Raw genomic sequence first — 19590 nt, 5'->3', positions numbered from 1 at the left:
CATTTATATAGCGCTTTTCTCACTACTCAAAGCGCTCTCTCCACCCTGAGTGGACCTGGGAAGCAAACCCACAATCTCCTTACTGCAAAGCAGCAGCCACTACCACTGCGCCACGCAGATTTGCACCATCTCTTGCTTTTCTGTGTCCTCCTGACTGCCCGGTCCATCCTTGGTTTCTGACTATCGATGTCTCTGGTTCAAGGACGTTACGCCAGCTGCAGGCAATGCAGAAACATACGTTAGATAATATCTTTCAGGAGTGCCGCCACAGTAGGAGTCTGAGAGCCTCCCTCCTTAAGAAGAAAAGGAGACTCCGTGAATTTGAGGTCTTGCTGCACAGTGTGCCTCTGTCATAATTCTGTGGCTAATAACGCACACACTTGTGTTTAGATAGCTTTCTTTATTTTCCGTTCGGTTTCCTGCATACCAAACCCCCTGTAGAATCAGTTGTCTTATTATTATTATTATTATGTCACATAGTTAACAAGTCTATTCATATTTGTATCCTGTTTTGTTGAAGTATCACATCACTTATGCATTTCTGAAGTCCGGGCCTACGTATATATATATCAATTCTGTTAATGTTTTATTCAGAGCTCTGATATCTGCAGTGACAGGTATGCAGTCCAGAGGCTGAGGTCATAGGAATGACATTGATTCCATGTTCAGAAACCCCACCACTTCAAAGTGCATAAAAAAAGTGTGCTGTCAGCAAATCTGCTGATGAGGCAGTGCGGCTAAGAGAAGACTGGGAGCAAAAATTCAAAGACATTGCAAAGGCGCTTGAAACTGTTTATAAAGGAAGAACTTGAAAGTGACTAAGGACAAACGGGATTATTTTACTTGATGACATGAATTTATGTGCTAGCTGTATTTTCTGTAAAGCACAGTAGGTCATGGACATGTTAGTGTGGCTTAGTTTTGTAGGTAAAGGAGAGCCAGTAGTTTAAGTTTAAGTGAAGGGCAGAGGACCACAAGAGGATCAGGGCTGCCATGGCTGCAGCTTCACTAGGCTTTGGACCAGTAGGCTCTCTCTTCACGTTTATTCTCTTTCTCCTTCTCCTGCATCGGGGTGTCTGGGGAGTTGCTAGGAAGAAATGCAGAAATTGGCAATCGATCATATGATCTTATTTAATATTAACGTTAAGGCACAGTGTTTACACTTTAGTAGAGAATTGCTTTGGTACTCATTTAGTTCGTTTTAGAGTCCAGGTCACCTTGTTTGAGCACCCTAAGAGTTTTGTTTTGTCCTTCCCTACAGCAGCTTTTAACCAAAATTTGCATTTCAAGTCATAATCATACAGCCTCATTATTATTTGCAGCAAGTTAATTAAGACCAAGAGGCATGTTTGCCATTGTTCTTAAGTTCTTTAATGATCAGCGACATTGAAATTATTTTCACATTTCCATCCACAGTAACAAAATTAGAGATTGGCCTAGACCCCTCTCTGCCTGTCTGCTTTCCTGATTTCACGTAATTCTTTACAACTTTTATTTATTTATTTATTTATTTACTGGGGGCTGTGCCCCCTGCTTGCCAACCCCTGTGTTTGTTTTACCGAATATACAATACAATTTATTTTTGTATTGCCCAAAATCACACAAGAAGGGCCGCAATGGGCTTTAACAGGCCCTGCCTCTTGACAGCCCCCCAGCCCTGACTCTCTAAGAAGACAAGGAGAAACTCCCAAAAAAAAACCCTAGTAGGGAAAAAATGGAAGAAACCTCAGGAAAGGCCGTTCAAAGAGAGACCCCTAGCCAGGTAGGTTGGGCATGCAGTGGGTGTCAAAAAGAAGGGCGTCAATACAATACAATACAATACAATACGCAGAACAGAATAAATCCTCAATACAGTAATCCCTCGCTATATCGCGCTTCGCCTTTCGCGGCTTCACTCTATCATGGATTTTATATGTAAGCATATTTAAATATATATCGCGGATTTTTGGTGGTTCGCGGATTTCTGGGGACAATGGGTCTTTTAATTTCTGGTACATGCTTCCTCAGTTGGTTTATCCAGTTGATTTCATACAAGGGACGCTATTGGCAGATGGCTGAGAAGCTACCCAACCAGAGCGCGTATTACCTATTAAATAAAACTCCTCAAATATATTGTGAGCACGGGGGCTGTTCGCACCCCTAGAGATATGGCCGCTCCGCAAAAAACGCTGAAAGATTACCTTCACATTGCTCTCTTCCTTGCTGGGCTTACATGTGGATGCTTTGTCAAGTGATATGGTTCCCGCACGGTGCTTCGTTTACTTAAAAGATCAAACAGCACGTATTGATTTTTGATTGTTTGACTTTCTCTCGCTCTGACATTCTCTGCTCCTGACGGAGGGGCTGTTCGCACCCCTAGACAATACGGACGCTCGTCTAAAAAATGCTGAAAGACTACCTTCACATTGCTCCCTTCCTAGCAGCTGCTTTGTCCGGCGGTGCTTCTCATACTTAAAAAGCCCAAACAGCCCTATTGATTTGTTTGGTTTTCTCTCACTTTCTGACATTCAGTGCTCCTGACGCGGACTCCTTTGAAGAGGAAGATATGTTTGCATTCTTTTAATTGTGAGACAGAACTGTCATCTCTGTCTTGTCATGGAGCACAGTTTAAACTTTTGAAAAAGAGACAAATGTTTGTTTGCAGTGTTTGAATAACGTTCCTGTCTCTCTACAACCTCCTGTGTTTCTGCGCAAATCTGTGACCCAAGCATGACAATATAAAAATAACTATATAAACATATGGTTTCTACTTCGCGGATTTTCACCTTTCGCGAGGGGTTCTGGAACGCAACCCCCGCGATCGAGGAGGGATTACTGTACAGTGTAAAAATAAAAATTTTAGAAGTACGGAGTAGAATTTCACATTAGATGATATCACATAATATGATTTGGATTTGTTTCAAGTCCTGGAGACCTCATTCATCACGCTGCCTCCCCCATTTTGCCATTCCACATCTGAAATAGCGCTAATCCGATGAAAGGACCCCTCATTCCCACGTCCCCATTCATCAGGGATGACTTTACCTTAGGCAGGCAACCTACAATTTAATGAGATTGTTATTTTCTTGTGAATTGTTACATATGTATTATTTTCACTTTTACTTTAAAAACGTTTGTAAAAACAATACTTGCTTCTTAATTTCCTGCCCCGCATGTGGTTACATCTCTTTCTTCCCAGACGTATAATACTGCTCGTGTTGTGAAGGGTGTTGCGGCTGAACGTATGCTAAGGATATGCCTTTGGATCATTTACTGCCTTTTTGCTGCTTGCTAGCTGCCTCTTCTGCCTGTCGCATGTCGTTGTTTGAAGACCTCTGAGCACACGATGCTTGCCTGCCAAAAGCAATCCAACAACTGCTAGATTAGAGGTCTGTTGACTTGTTTTAAATGATGGCTCACTGCCTGGTCTCGCATGACTTTGTAAAAGCAATACCTGTCTTTTATTTCTGGCCGCGGGCGTGGTTGGATTCTTTCTTGCAGGATGTATAACGCTGCTCACATTCAGTTGGGGTAGCTGCTGTTGCGCTGCCTTTCGATCTTTAAGGTCATTTAGTCGTCGATGTTTCATTTCTACCCTATTCATTTCATTTGTACCGTATTGACCTTATACACGTTATATGCACTGACAGCCATGGAGCTGTGTGTGCTGCGTGACTGCCTTTACACTACTGATTTGTTTTTCTGCCCGTGGTCTTATCTTGTAAGTAGGGCATGTCTTGTACCGTGGCAAGTGTCTTTGGTCTCACGGGTCTTTAAAATTGTCTTCCGAGAAGATCACATATCGTAGCCTTGTAATTGCTTTCCATTCCAGGATTTTCTTTTATATATAGAGATTAGATTTTTTTTTTGTTGTTGTTGGATATTAACCATCTTTCCCAACAAATGTGATATTTGCAGGTTAATTCTTTTGGTAGCCACTTTGCGCTGGGCTCGTTCACAAATTTTTGTGAATTTCCTCTTGGGATTAATAAAGTTTATCTATCTCTATCTATCTATCTATCTATCTATCTATCTATCTATCTATCTATCTATCTATCTATCTATCTATCTTCTTCATGAGCAGCTACTCTTAAATAGCCATTACAAGTCTTCTCGGTGCAATGGGACATTTTAACTTTAAAACATTAGAATGACGATGACAGGCCATTCAGCTAAAAAAAAGCTGCCGTGTTTTCTTCTTCTAGATTGTCCAAAATAGCATCAAGTTGAGATCTTGAGTCCCTAAAGTCCTGCTCTAAACCACACTGCTTGGTTGTTTATTTCTCGTATCTGTGGTTTTCTTGTGTGAAGATTGTATAACGTTTGTGTGAAATCTGCCCTGAAGAAGCTCCCAGCTGTGTCCCAGCATTCTTGATGAAGAATTTACTTTAAAGTAACAGCTGGCATGCGCTATACTAATTCCTTTCATAACTTTAAACAGTTCACTCATGCCACCTCTTAGTCAATGTTTGCTTAAACCGAGAAGGTTCGACTTCTTCAATCTTTCCTCATCACTCATTCCCTGCCGTCCCAGAATCAGCCTAGTTGCTCTTCTCTGGATTTCTCCAGTGCTACTCCGTTGTTTTTTGGACCAAATCTGCACGCAGTACTCACCAGGCCTCATTAATGCATTCTAAAACTTCACCCATCAGCATACAGGTAGTCCCCAGGTTACGGACACCCGACCTACAACTTAACGAACGAGGACGCAGCTGTGACGCATGCGCATCAGTAACTGCTGCTCCGTCATCGGCCTGGGGATGCTGCAAGCGGTGGCTGGAGGGGGGGCGATTTCGCTGCTTGCGTAGTGTAGTGTCCCTCGGGCGGCTCCCAACGGCAAGCGTGGTCCATAGTCACTGGGACCACAGCTATCGCTCGTGTGCAGGACGATGGTTCGCTGCCCGCCCACCACGCAGCCACATCTGCTGCTCCTGACTGGACCCTGTGGTCCTGACGCAGGCTGCATGGAGCAGAGGGGGGCGTTTCACTGCTCGCCCAGCACGCACAGCTGGTAATGCTGCAAGTGGTGACCCGGTTGTGGCTGAACAGGGCGGCAGGGGTAGCATTGCAGTGTGCCTCGGATGGCTGCCTGTTGAATTGGGGTTGAGCGATTCACTACTCGCCTTTGGCCGCACCGTGTTCATTCTGCAGCATACTGTAGTGGGGGTGACTGTGAGGTGGGCTGATGATGAACCGCCCCTCGCTGCCCCCATTCATTCTCAGTAGCAAGCCTACTTGTACCGTTACACACATAGCAGGACGTTGTCTCTCGTCAGTACATCAGACGTGTTGACGACGGGTGCCTTCCTGCTGTGACCGCGTGTACAGAGCTGTGCAGAAGAGCTCATCTTAACCTTTTGTCTTCACCCTTCAAGAATGTCTCTGAAACACAAATCTGAAAGTGCTGGTGATACAGTAAAGAAGAGAAAAGCCATCACCATTGAAATTAAAGTAGAAATAATAAAAATGGTCAGAGAGAGCTGGAACTCCATCATTCATTGGCAGAGCACTTGGTTAGTCTGTCAACAATAGCATTTATTAAAATAATGTACCTGTTCCGACTTACATACAAATTCAACTTACAGTGCATCTGGAAAGTATTCACAGCGCATCACTTTTTCCACATTTTGTTATTTTACAGCCTTATTCCAAAATGGATTAAATTCATTTTTTTTCCTCAGAATTCTACACACAACACCCCATAATGACAACATGAAAAAAGTTTACTTGAGATATTTGCAAATTTATTAAAAATGAAAAAAAAAATTGAGGAAGCACATGTACATAAGTATTCACAGCCTTTGCCATGAAGCTCCAAATTGAGCTCAGGTGCATCCTGTTTCCCCTGATCATCCTTGAGATGTTTCTGCAGCTTCATTAGAGTCCACCTGTGGTAAATTCATTTGATTGGACCTGATTTGGAAAGGCACACACCTGTCTATATAAGGTCCCACAGTGGACAGTTCATGTCAGAGCTCAAACCAAACATGAAGTCAAAGGAATTGTCTGTAGACCTCAGAGACAGGATTGTCTCAAGGCACAAATCTGGGGAAGATTACAGAAAATTGTCTGGTGCTTTGAAGGTCCCAATGAGCACAGTGGCCTCCATCATCTGTAAGTGGAAGAAGTTCGAAACCACCAGGACTCTTCCTAGAGCTGGACGGCCATCTAAACTGAGCGATCAGGGGAGAAGGGCCTTAGTCAGGGAGGTGACCAAGAACCCGATGGTCACTCTGTCAGAGCTCCAGAGGTCCTCTGTGGAGAGAGGAGAACCTTCCAGAAGGACAACCATCTCTGCAGCAATCCACCAATCAGGCCTGTATGGTAGAGTGGCCAGACGGAAGCCACTCCTTATTATAAGGCACATGGCAGCCTGCCTGGAGTTTGCCAAAAGGCACCTGAAGGACTCTCAGACCATGAGAAAGAAAATTCTCTGGTCTGATGAGACAAAGATTGAACTCTTTGGTGTGAATGCCAGGCATCACGTTTGGAGGAAACCTGGCACCGCTCATCACCAGGCCAATACCATCCCTACAGTGAAGCATGGTGGTGGCAGCATCATGCTGTGGGGATGTTTTTCAGCGGCAGGGACTGGGAGACTAGTCAGGATAAAGGGAAAGATGACTGCAGCAATGTACAGAGACATCCTGGATGAAAACCTGCTCCAGAGCGCTCTTGACCTCAGACTGGGGCAACGGTTCATCTTTCAGCAGGACAACGACCCTAAGCACACAGCCAAGATATCAAAGGAGTGGCTTCAGGACAACTCTGTGAATGTCCTTGAGTGGCCCAGCCAGAGCCCAGACTTGAATCCGATTGAACATCTCTGGAGAGATCTTAAAATGGCTGTGCACCGACGCTTCCCATCCAACCTGATGGAGCTTGAGAGGTGCTGCAAAGAGGAATGGGCGAAACTGGCCAAGGATAGGTGTGCCAAGCTTGTGGCATCATATTCAACAAGACTTGAGGCTGGAATTGCTGCCAAAGGGGCATCGACAAAGTATTGAGCAAAGGCTGTGAATACTTATGGACATGGGATTTCTCAGTTTATTTATTTTGAATAAATTTGCAAAAACCTCAAGTAAACTTTTTTCACGTTGTCATTATGGGGTGTTGTGTGTAGAATTCTGAGGAAAAAAATGAATTTAATCCATTTTGGAATAAGGCTGTAACATAACAAAATGTGGAAAAAGTGATGTGCTGGGAATACTTTGTGGATGCACTGTACAAGTTTCACTTTTTGAATGGAATTACTGAAATAAATCAACTTTGTCATGATATTCTAATTTTATGACCAGCACCTGTATAATAAATAGATAGAATGAAAGGCATTGTATGATAGATAGATAGGTAGATAGATAGATATGAAAGGCACTCTGATTGATTGATTGATTGATAGATTGATAGATAGATAGATAGATAGATAGATAGATAGATAGATAGATAGATAGATAGATAGATAGATATGAAAGGCACTATATAATAGACAGATATGAAAGGCACTCTGATTGATAGATAGATAGATAGATAGATAGATAGATAGATAGATAGATAGATAGATAGATAGATAGATATGAAAGGCACTATATGATAGATAGAATGAAAGGCATTGTATGATTGGTAGACAGATATGAAAGGCACTCTGATTGATAGATAGATAGATATGAAAGGCACTATATGATAGATAGAATGAACAGGGTGAAATCTGTCTTTTTACTGAAGCTTTTAGTACTCGGATGTTGTAAGTTGTGTGCGCCATTCTGAATGCGGTGAGAAGTCACTTAACAAAGATCACAATCTACTGTACAAGATTTAGAGGTAACTCAGGAAGAAGGAGCCCGAGTTGCCTTGAAAGCTTGCATATTGTAATCTTTTTTAGTTAGCCAATAAAAGGCATCATTTGACTTGACTTCTCACTACAAAAGCTTTTCAAATAAATAAATAGATAAGTAAATAAGTAAATATACACAAGTAAGTCAGTAAGTAGTTCCTTGGTTTTGCTGATGTGAAGATGCGGACTCCTGTACTTTGCCTCGTCCTTTTCATCAATGCACTTTCAGCCTTTAATTTCATTCACGACAAATGATGTGATGGTACTGAAGATTTAAAGAAAGTTTGTGTCATTAAAGAAGTAATAGTGAAATGTAAGTTTAGGCAGAGAGTTGGGTTCTCCATTTTCAATGAAGTAAACACTTTGGCATGAGCCATTTGCAAATGCTTACTCAGCCCAGTGTCTCTTCCCAGTCTGCATTGCCGTGCCAGTAGCGTTTCGTCCGGCTCAGCCTGAGCCCCTTTAAGCCGCGTGATCATGAGAGTGTTGTGATGGAGTTCTTCCTTTTCAGCTCGGCCTGCCTGTTGGACCTCCATGATCGTAGTCTCCCGTGTGTGTCTCTATCCCGACAGAGATCTGTAGGCACAGGTGATGCCCGATGGTACACAGTGGCCATCAGATGGTCACCCTCACCAGACGTCCCCTCAGTCACCCCTGGTCAGAGATGCTTGAAGTAAGAACTGGATGTAATATTAAAGAAAATGAAACATTTCTTTGAGGCACAAGGAGTGCTGTAAGGCCTTTCTTTCTCCCCTGTAGAGGGGCGGAGGAGGCAGCTGCTCTGCTGCAGAGCTACTTTGGATTTACTTAATTATTAATGAAATCCTTTACCACTTTTTGTCAACTTGGCTTCATTATTTTGCTTTGACTGACATCTAATCCTGCCTGCAGTGTCACTTTTCCGGAAAGTAAAAAGCTTTTAGATTGAGCACACTGTTGAACTGTGCCTCCTCCGTATTGGTGCTTATCTTTCCTGGTGTTGGCCAAACTATTTGTGGATTTTTATTTTTTATTTTTATTCTTCCTGTGCATTCAGAGTACCAGAAATCTCTAGCGTTGTGTCAAGTGTGACGCGCTCGTTCAGCCCGCTCTGTGTGCTGTGATTCAGCAGAGTAGAACAGCAAACGCAAGAGAAGGCACTTTCAGACTGAACAGCAAAATGAGTTCATTACAAAGATTCTAAAACTGTGTTTCTGGCCCAGCACTAACATCATAAGGCATAGCAGTCCTAAACAACCGAAGTGCGTGTTTAACAGTGAAACATGGAGAGACAATGCTGATTTGAATCTGCATGATGTCACACCGTAGGCCGTATCTTCACTGCAGCCTTCCTGGATTGGCAAGTCAAACTGGAAACTTCAAGAAAAATGTAATGGAAACCAACACACTTTGTTCTGCTGGTTCCTGTTGCAAATGGAGAACGGAACCCAGATTTAATTGTGTAACTGAATCATGTCACACTGCTGCCATGTGTCAGATAAATCCCTCGATGTACAATTTAGATGTGTCCCCGGCTGGCATTTACTTTCTCCTTAAAAAAATATGGGAAAGATGGAGTTGATTTCTGAATTCAATAGAAACCTCATGGATGGTAAACAAGAATCAGACATACAGGTGCTGGTCATAAAATTAGAATATCATGACAAAGTTGATTTATTTCAGTAATTCCATTCAAAAAGTGAAACTTGTATATTAGATTCATTCATTACACACAGACTGATGTATTTCAAATGTTTATTTCTTTTAATGTTGATGATTATAACTGACAACTAATGAAAGTCCCAAATTCAGTATCTCGGAAAATTAGAATATTGTGAAAAGGTTCAATATTGAAGACACCTGGTGCCACACTCTAATCAGCTCATTAACTCAAAAGCCTTTAAATGGTCTCTCAGTCGAGTTCTGTAGGCTACACAATCACGGGGAAGACTGCTGACTTGACAGTTGTCCAAAAGACGACCATTGACACCTTGCACAAGGAGGGCAAGACACAAAAGGTCATTGCTAAAGAGGCTGGCTGTTCACAGAGCTCTGTGTCCAAGCACATTAATAGAGAGGCGAAGGGAAGGACAAGATGTGGTAGAAAAAAGTGGACAAGCAATAGGGATAACCGCACCCTGGAGAGGACTGTGAAACAAAACCCATTCAGAAATGTGGGGGAGATTCACAAAGAGTGGACTGCAGCTGGAGTCAGTGCTTCAAGAACCACCAGGCACAGACGTATGCAAGACATGGGTTTCAGCTGTCGCATTCCTTGTGTCAAGCCACTCTTGAACAAGAGACAGTGTCAGAAGCGTCTCACCTTTGGACTGTTGCTGAGTGGTCCAAAGTTATGTTCTCTCATGAAAGTAAATTTTGCATTTCCTTTGTAAATCAAGGTCCCACAGTCTGGAGGAAGAGAGGAGAGGCACAGAATCCACGTTGCATGAGGTCCAGTGTAAAGTTTCCACAGTCAGTGATGGTTTGGGGTGCCATGTCATCTGCTGGTGTTGGTCCATTGTGTTTTCTGAGGTCCAAGGTCAACACAGCCGTCTACCAGGAAGTTTTAGAGCACTTCATGCTTCCTGCTGCTGACAAACTTTATGGAGATGCAGATTTCATTTTCCAACAGGACCTGGCACCTGCACACAGTGCCAAAGCTACCAGTACCTGGTTTAAGGACCATGGTATCCCTGTTCTTGATTGGCCAGCAAACTCGCCTGACCTTAACCCCATAGAAAATCTATGGTGTATTGTGAAGAGGAAGATGCAATACGCCAGACCCAACAATTCAGAAGAGCTGAAGGCCACTATCAGAGCAACATGGGCTCTCATAACACCTGAGCAGTGCCACAGACTGATCGACTCCATGCCACGCCGCATTGCTGCAGTAATCCAGGCCAAAGGAGCCCCAACTAAATATTGAGTGCTGTACATGCTCATACTTTTCATGTTCATACCTTTCAGTTGGCCAACATTTCTAAAAATCCTTTTTTTGCATTGGTCTTAATTGATATTCTAATTTTCCGAGATACTGAATTTGGGACTTTCATTAGTTGTCAGTTATAATCATCAACATTAAAAGAAATAAACATTTGAAATACATCAGTCTGTGTGTAACGAATGAATCTAATATACACGTTTCACTTTTTGAATGGAATTACTGAAATAAATCAACTTTGTCATGATATTCTAATTTTATGACCAGCACCTGCACGCCTTGCCCATTCCACATACGTCCACACCTGCTGGTTCCTTTTCCTTCCATTGTTGTACTTTCATCCTCATCCTTTGTTGTTGTTCTTCTCGTTTTCTTTCTTTTTCACTCATTCTGTATTCTGCCTCCGCAGCCCACCAGTGAAGAAGATTTGTGTCCCATCTGCTATGCACATCCAATCTCTGCCATTTTCAGGCCCTGTTCTCACAAGTCGTGCAAGTAAGTACCTGGAGACACTTGGCATGTGCAGTACATGTGATAGATTGGCACCCCCTGCAGGTACCATTGCCTCCTTAAATGGAAGGCTGGAATGTAAAAGTCAGGGATTCTTTGTCATTTTCATTTAATTATGAAATTAATTAAAAATAGCAGGTATCCAAGATGGCAGGCAGCGGGGGGGTCACATTTAACATTTGTTTCACAGCTTAGGACACCGCAGTGCTGTTAGATTCAGTGGGGCTTTTGTAGTCTTAAACGCAATGTGGCTTTGGCACTATATAGGAGCTTTAACATGTGTCCAAATCTGTCTAAAGAGCGGGAGTGTGCCGTCAAATTATTTGGAGGTCCGTAGCTAATGTGAACTTGACTGTCATCTGTCTAAATAAGAGTCATATGAAGAAGTTTGGGACACCCTCTCCACCTGCATAATAATTTAGAGATAACAGTGGTCTGTCTTTCATTTCCATCTGAGTACTGCGGTGTTTTCCGAACAAAGATGTTTAGTGACGCAGTCTTTAGTTTTGAAATGAAATCAAATGTGAAAAACTGGCTGTGCACAAATGTGGGTCCCCTTGTCATTGTGCTGATTTGAATGCCTGTCACTGCTCAATGCTGATTCCTTGGTGTGATGAGCTCGTTAAGCCTTGAATTTCATAGACAGGTGTGTCCATCATGAGATATAAAGGGATTTAAGGTGGTTAATTACAAGTTGTGCTTCCTTCCCTTTGACTCTCCTCTGAAGAGTGACAGCATGGGATCGTCAAAGCAACTCTCCAAAGATCTGAAAACAAAGATTGTTGAGTCTCCTGGTTTAGGGGAAGGCTACAAAAAGCTCTCTCAGAGGTTTAAACTGTCAGTTTCTGTAACTGTAAGGAATGGAATCAGGAAATGGAAGGCCACAGGCACAGTTGCTGTTAAACCCAGCAGGTCTGGCAGGCCGAGAAAAATACAGGAGCGGCATATGAGCAGGATTGTGAGAATGGTGACAGACAACCCACAGATCACCTCCAAAGACCTGCAAGAACATCTTGCTGCAGATGGTGTATCTGTACATCGTTCTACAATTCAGCGCAATTTGCACAAAGAACATCTGTATGGCAGGGTGATGAGAAAGAAGCCCTTTCTGCACTCACGCCACAAACAGTCGCTTGTTGTATGCCAATGCTCATTTAGACAAGCCAGATTAATTTGGGAACAAAGTGCTTTGGACTGATGAGACAAAAATGAAGTTATTTGGTCAGAACAAAAAGTGCTTTGCCTGGCGGAAGAAGAACACCGCATTCCAAGAAAAACACCTGCTACCTACTGTCAAATTTGGTGGAGGTTCCATCATGCTGTGGGGCTGTGTGGCTAGTTCAGGGACTGGGGCCCTTGTTAAAGTCGAGGGTCGGATGAATTCAACCCAATAGCAACAAATTCTTCAGGATAATGTTCAAGCATCAGTCACAAAGTTGAAGTTACGCAGGGGTTGGATATTCCAACAAGACAATGACCCAAAACACAGTTCGAAATCTACAAAGGCAGAGGGAGAAGTACAATGTTCTGGAATGGCCGTCACAGTCCCCTGACTTGAATATCATTGAAAATCTATGGGATGATTTGAAGCAGGCTGTCCATCAAATTGAACTGAACTGGAGAGATTTTGTATGAAGAATGGTCAACAAGACCTCCATCCAGAATCAGACACTCATCAGAGGCTATAGGAGGACAGCGTCTAGAGGCTGTTAGATTTACAAAAGGAGGCTCAACTAAGTATTGATGTCATATCTCAGTTGAGGTGCCCACATTTATGCACCTGTCTAATTTTGTTATGATGCATATTGCATATTTTCTGTTAATCCAATAAACTGAACGTCACTGCTGAAATCCTACTGTGTCCATAAGGCATGTCAGATATTCAAAGGAAGTTCAGCCAATGAGAAACAAAAATCCAAAGAATTAAGAGGGGTTCCCAAACATTTTCATATGACTGTATTTATATGTTTAATTATCTGTATATTGTGTTTGCTCAGGTTATCTTTTGTATCAAATGAAATTTGTTTGGAGACCAGAAACAATTAAGTGCCATGAATAAGCTAAAATGGAGGAAATCAGGAAGAGGGCATCCCCTTTTTTCACAGCCCTGATGCGTGCCGCCCGCTAATCCCATTGTTTGCTGTCTCCTGTCCTGCAGGGCTTGTATCAATCAGCACCTGATGAACAACAAGGACTGCTTCTTTTGCAAGGCCACCATCACCGGTGTTGACGATTACAGTAAACCAGCTGTGCCATAGCAAAGCCCCCCGAAAAACAGAGCTGTGGAGGTAGAGTCCTGACTCTTAATGCTGCTTTTGGGAAACGCGTATCATGTAAAAACATACCTGACTGTGAGCTGACGAGGCCCGTGATGAGCTTCAGTTATAGTAATGGCTGTTTGTTTCATGGAGAAGATGCCATGGCCTCATAAACCCCACTGTATCAATCTTTAAATGGGGCCGCGGTCACCATCTGCACTGCTAAGGCCTTGTATGTACCACCTTCCAGCCGCTTTAGCGTTAGTGACCTTCTCCAGGAACCGGTGCTTCTATGATGGCCTCCTTTCAAGCGTCTTTTGATCCTTTTTGTCATCCCCTACCACACGGACCTTCAGTTTTCACTTCTTTTCATTTTTTTTTGTCTCAGCAGCACTTTTTGTTTTTTTCTTTTCATTGTACCACCAGTACATTGGCATTGCTGGCCTCTCGGGGCTTCTTCTCTTACTCTGCTTCCCCGTCTACGTGATGGCGAAATGTCGCCGACCCATAAACGAGCCGTTTCTGCGAATCTCGCATGCATTTTTCTTTCTTTTTTTTTGCTGTGGAGTCTCCAGCTTTAATTTTTTTTTTGTTTTTTTTCCGGCTGCTCCTTCATTGTCAAATGTCACGGGTGTCGGGTCACATCTCCGTAAAACGCAGCCTTTAAAGTGTGCCCAGAGTGAGCGAGCGAGTGCGTGCCCTCCATTCACAGAGGTGTGTTTTTGTTTTTTTCAACGTTTCTGAGTGACTGCCGAGATGTGAAGAGAAAAGCAAGCCGAGGTGAGGAAGGCTTCCTATCAGTCTTCCTCTCTTCCTTCTATGAAGAGTGCCCTGCACGCCACCCCATTGCCAGGTACTTTTGGAGGTCTTTTTGTTTTATTTGTGGACCCTTTGACCTGAACTCCATTAAATTATTTATCCCAGCCCAAGCCTTTCCCCTGACTGTTGACGTTTCTTTTTGCAGTCGTGCCGTTACTGAAAAGACCCTAAAGTCTAACGGAACTAAGCCGCCTGTAAAGAAGTGCAGTTAAAGTCTGAAGTCTCTGTACGCTTAGCGTGAATTCTTTAAAACTCACTTCATAAGCCCCCATAGCTTTGATACAAACGAGCTATAAAGCTGGCGTATCGTTTAAGACGTCTGCTTTGTGCGGAGCAAAAGGAAATTTTTTTCCAGCAATGTTAAGACTCGGAGTGTTTCACTTTTTATTGACTGTCACAATTCCAGTCGGTCAGTCATTGTCCAACCTGCTATATCTTAATGCAGGGTCATGGGGGTCATCTATCTAAAAATCTCTGGGGGGGGCTTATAAAGTGAGAATTCATCCTAAGTGTACGTATACACGAGTATATACGGTAATTCTGGGGCTTGTATACCCAATGGGCTGCCCCAGTGAGCATTTAGGGGTGTCATTGTAAAGGGGGTGAGTACTTGTGATATGCATTATTGTGCGTCTTACTAGTAGTTCATTTAGAGCACTTGGCTTTTCTGACATCAGATCTGTGCAAAGTTTAACTCCACTTAGGATTCAATGGGGTGTGAGAAGAAAATGCCTTTAGTGAGGCATCGGCACATCTGAAAATGGATGGCTGGACCCTCACGAAGTTCCTCAATTTGTTTGGACTTTGTATCCAGCTTTACATTTCTTCTATTTTTTTTTTTTTTGCATCTGTGAGCCTGGGTTGGTGTGGTGGACGGGTGACTAAACACAACTCGGAGTCCTGCCACGTGCAAAAGTTCACTGACGACACTGCTATCGTGGGCTGCATCAGGAGTGGGCAGGAGGAGGAGTATAGGAACCTAATCAAGGACTTTGTTAAATGGTGCGACTCAAACCACCTACAACTGAACACCAGCAAAACCAAGGAGCTGGTGGTGGATTTTAGGAGGCCCAGACCCCTCATGGACCCCGTGATCATCAGAGGTGACTGTGTGCAGAGGGTACAGACCTATAAGTACCTGGGAGTGCAGCTGGATGATAAATTAGACTGGACTGCCAATACTGATGCTCTGTGCAAGAGAAGACAGAGCCGGTTATACTTCCTTAGAAGGCTGGCGTCCTTCAACATCTGCAATAAGATGCTGCAGATCTTCTATCAGACGGTTGTGGTGAGCGCCCTTTTCTACACGGGGGTGTGCTGGGGAGGCAGCATAAAGAAGAGGGACGCCTCACGCCTGGACAAACTGGTGAGGAAGGCAAGCTCTATTGTAGGCACGGAGCTGGACAGTTTGACATCTGTGGCAGAGCGACGGGCGCTGAGCAGACTCCTGTCAATCATGGAGAATCCACTGCATCCACTGAACAGGATCATCTCCAGACAGAGGAGCAGCTTCAGCGACAGACTGCTGTCACCGTCCTGCTCCACTGACAGACTGAGGAGATCGTTCCTCCACCACACTATGCGACTCTTCAATTCCACCCGCGGGGGGTAAACGTTAACATTCTACAAAGTTATTGTCTGTTACACCAGCCTCGCACTCTCCACCTTGCACTGCATTGTTATCACTCTTTAATTTAATTTAGTTTTTTGTATCAGTATGCTGCTGCTGCTGCTGGAGTACAGTATGTGAATTTCTCCTTGGGGATTAATAAAGTTATCTAACTATCTAAACAGCACCTTGGACCCCCCCACACACACACTTTATTGACCAGACAGTCTTGAGAGGCAGGAGTTGTTCTCATTGTCTGAATGTCCTGACTTGACTGTGCTAATGTGCTAAACCTGAAAGCCGCTCAGATAAACGCCAAGGCCTGTGGTTAGGCTGTCAGCGCCGCTGCTCGGCTCGCACTTTTACTTGGTGGTTTCCTCTTCTCCTTAACGTCGTCGTCGTTGTCGCTGCTGCTGTGTTATAGGAGGCACCGCTGCTGAGGTTTGAATGTAACGATAAATGGCAGCTCCTGCGTTATTTTTACTCTTGGAAAACAGCTAATGGCTTCCACGACTCCCTCTGTGCCGCCGTGCGGGTGGGGGGGGCATCTTTGTGTCTTTATCAGCGGGATGCTATTTCAGGCAGAAGTTTGGATTTGGTTTCTGTGCTTTATTGATTGCAGTGACCTTGTCTTTCAGGACTAAAGTGCCGATAAAGTTAACAGCAGGCCGACTTCTGACAGCGGCTCTCCTGCTCTCCTCCGCTTGCTCGGCCCCTTCCAGTCCTGGGATGTTTGTCGTAAACTTCCAATGGCTTGAACCTGGGACTGGAAGTGACCCACCTGTGAGCCCACTTTACAAGGTGGCTGACAAGCGCTCTCTAACATGCTGGACAGACTGGCTTTGGCCCAAAATGGCAGCCATTGACATGTGCGTGTTGGCCTTTTATCTCCTCACCATTGGCTACTTAAGAGTTTTCGTAACATTCCAGTAACAGTTTGATGGTTTTGTCAGTGAAGTTATTTTAAAAGTGTGATTTGAATGAATTACCATCAGCTAAGTGGGGTGACGTTTCAGTGCCAAACGTGACCAGCTTTGACAAATAATAATGAATGAAGGGGGCTCGTGACTCAAGTGACAACATCCATGGTGGAAAACGGAGAAAGTCTGCTTTAGTTCAACCCAAAAATGAGAACACAGAAATGAAGAGTCCGCTGGCAGACCCCTCTGTGGCTGCTCCATCTTCAGGACCTCGTGATGTTTGTTCAGGGGGCCTGCGGCTGGAGGTGCCATCTTGACAATGTGCCATTCTGTGGGTCCCCAGGATTAACCCATCTGTTTGGGGCATAAGCATCTGAAGGAATGTGCCACCAAAAATGAGACGCTGCTGACCTCGTGTAATTTGGATGATGGCGGAGGAAGAACATTTGAATTTCACGATTTCATGGAGGATGGTGAGTAAAAAAAAAAAAAAAGTGATCTTGTTTCATGGAAAGCGCCCGCTGTGTTTAAACCGGAGAGTTCTTTTAGATATTAGCTGTCAAACACACATAAGTGGGTCTGTTGTGGTGGGCCGACCTGCACAGTGAAGACAAACAAACTCTAGAATGTCAAAGTGAAAACAGATCTCAGTAATGGAGTCCAAATGAAATTGGTTACAAATCTGGAAATCGGTCTCATTTTCGCTTTGGTACATACAGTATGTAGACTGTCATTGTTTATCAAAGTCCTATACTTGTTGATTTATAACTTTAGGATTTATTAACGCAGTTTCCCAATCTTGCCCTTAGACCCAGTCCATGATGACCAGCAGATCTTTTTCTCCCTTTCCCAGTCACATTACTTAAACTGCCCTCAGTGACCCACCTACCGTGAGACCCTACAGAAAGCATACGTGACCCCGGCCCATTGAATACAGCGGTGACCCATGACCTGTGTGACCCAACCCAACACTTCTTTTATTTATATTTCAGAGAATATTCCACCCAACAATGATTTTTTTTTATGTTATTTGCCCCAAGTAGATTGTAGTGATGGCCGAGAACAATGTCAGTCTCTTCATGCAGAGGTGAGATAATAAAGTTTGATGTGATAGAAGCCCACAGAGCCCAGGTGGACACACCTGGTATCAACCAAGCTGATCCTACATTACTGAGCAATATAGATGGTGACTGTTCTTGCATTCCAACATGGGGTGCAGACAGCCTACTTCAGGACTAAATTATGTGCGACGCTGTTGGGCACCCCATTGCTAAGAACTTCAGTTCTTTACCAAAGACTGAAAGACTAAACCGAGCCCACTAGTGAAGTGTCGGGCGTCTCACTTAGAAGAGTCCAGCTGCTAACCTGTGTGATCTGTGAGGTCTGCTGAATAGCCAATCACAGTGCATGTTTATGGCACATGACTTAACACAGTGCAAAGTCTGGGCTGGGAGCTCGCAGCGCTACATGACAGAGTCACTGCCATCATTACTCCTGGTATAAGTTAAGCGTGTTTAATGAGAACAACGTGCGAGGTGCACCTCAAAACGGACGCGATGAGTGGGCGTGTGGCGTAAAACAAAGGCTGATAGGCTGCACTGGAGGTGTGCAATCTGATTGGCCCTGCAGCTTGACTGTAGTGGTCTTGCTACATAAAACGTATTTTCAGTTTGGCCCGTGGCCTCGTGATGCGTCTTATAAAATCAACAGCGGTAAAACAATGTTTATTATTATTAATAGTGTTTCATTTCTATTATAAAAAAAAAAAAAATCTTACGATGATAGAATTTTTTCCTGCAACGAGATGTGATCTTTTGAAGAGAGACGGACAAGTCACGTCATACTTACAAGTCCCGTGATACACATGCAGAGCAGGTCAGAGATAATGGAAGTAGGAAAATTTGAAAGTCTCAAAAAAAAAAAAAAAAAATATGAGTAAAGATGGCATTAGCGCAAACAAACGGACAATAGTACTCGGCGAAATAACAGAATGAATATTCAGGTGCTGTACAGGCTTTTAAATGTTTGAAGGGCTGTGCGAGATGCAGATCACGTGGCACGGCAGCAGCAAACCAGCAGCTGATCGAGCAAAGAGGAGGTTTCCCGTTGTATCGCCGTTTAAGAGGGGGTTTCGGAGGCGCGACCGCGTCTCCTTGGGGTGCGTTCAGTCCCCCTCTTCACAACAGCCCACTAGTTTATCTAAACTTCAAACAAACGCTGGCTACATTTTTGATTTGGTTTAAGCCGTGATGGGATCTGCTGCACCACATGGCTACACATTCTTGTTGCTGCTCTTAAAAATGACTACGAGTGGAAGTCCAGTGTGACAATAAATGACCTCAGTGTCCTAATATACGGACCACACTCAAGGAATTGTCAAAGCCTTTTTTAGTTTTAATTCAAGAATGAGGGCCAAGTTGTCCCCTCTTAATTTTAAATTGTAATTTAAATTTGACGTGAGGGATGCTCTTGCTTCCTTTCTGCTGTGGTGACTGGCGTCCGGATAAGTTGCCCCCCCACCCCACAAGAATGTTTAAATTAGGAAAGTCAGTTTTGAACGCCGAGAACGATTATTCACTTTATTTTTTCTAGAAACTTCCACCACTCAAAACGTCTGGATGTGTGTATTAGAAGTTACTTGGGTGGGGGAGAAATATCATGGAGGCGAAATGTCCATAACCTCAATCACAGAGCATCTTGTTGTAGCTCCATCGTTTTTTAAGCGAGTTTGTCTGTTTTGAGTA

The 19590-nt window shown here is 43.7% G+C and overlaps 1 protein-coding gene across 1 annotated transcript in view; it reads left to right on the top strand.

Annotated features, from left to right (window-relative positions):
* LOC114669188 (E3 ubiquitin-protein ligase RNF123) overlaps positions 1 to 14433 on the top strand; it is a 134304-nt gene extending 119871 nt beyond the window's left edge. The window contains exons 38-40 of the mRNA XM_051921033.1: positions 11140 to 11225; positions 13399 to 13614; positions 13663 to 14433. Coding sequence (XP_051776993.1) covers positions 11140 to 11225; positions 13399 to 13498 — 186 coding nt within the window. The 3' untranslated portion in view covers positions 13499 to 13614; positions 13663 to 14433. The remainder of the gene's footprint in view (positions 1 to 11139; positions 11226 to 13398; positions 13615 to 13662) is intronic.
* The last annotated feature ends 5157 nt before the right edge of the window (positions 14434 to 19590 follow it).

This window comes from Erpetoichthys calabaricus, chromosome 18, assembly GCF_900747795.2.
Source record: "Erpetoichthys calabaricus chromosome 18, fErpCal1.3, whole genome shotgun sequence".
In the NCBI taxonomy this organism is placed as follows: Eukaryota; Metazoa; Chordata; class Cladistia; order Polypteriformes; family Polypteridae; genus Erpetoichthys; species Erpetoichthys calabaricus.
This window is presented reverse-complemented; position numbering and strand designations above follow the sequence as displayed.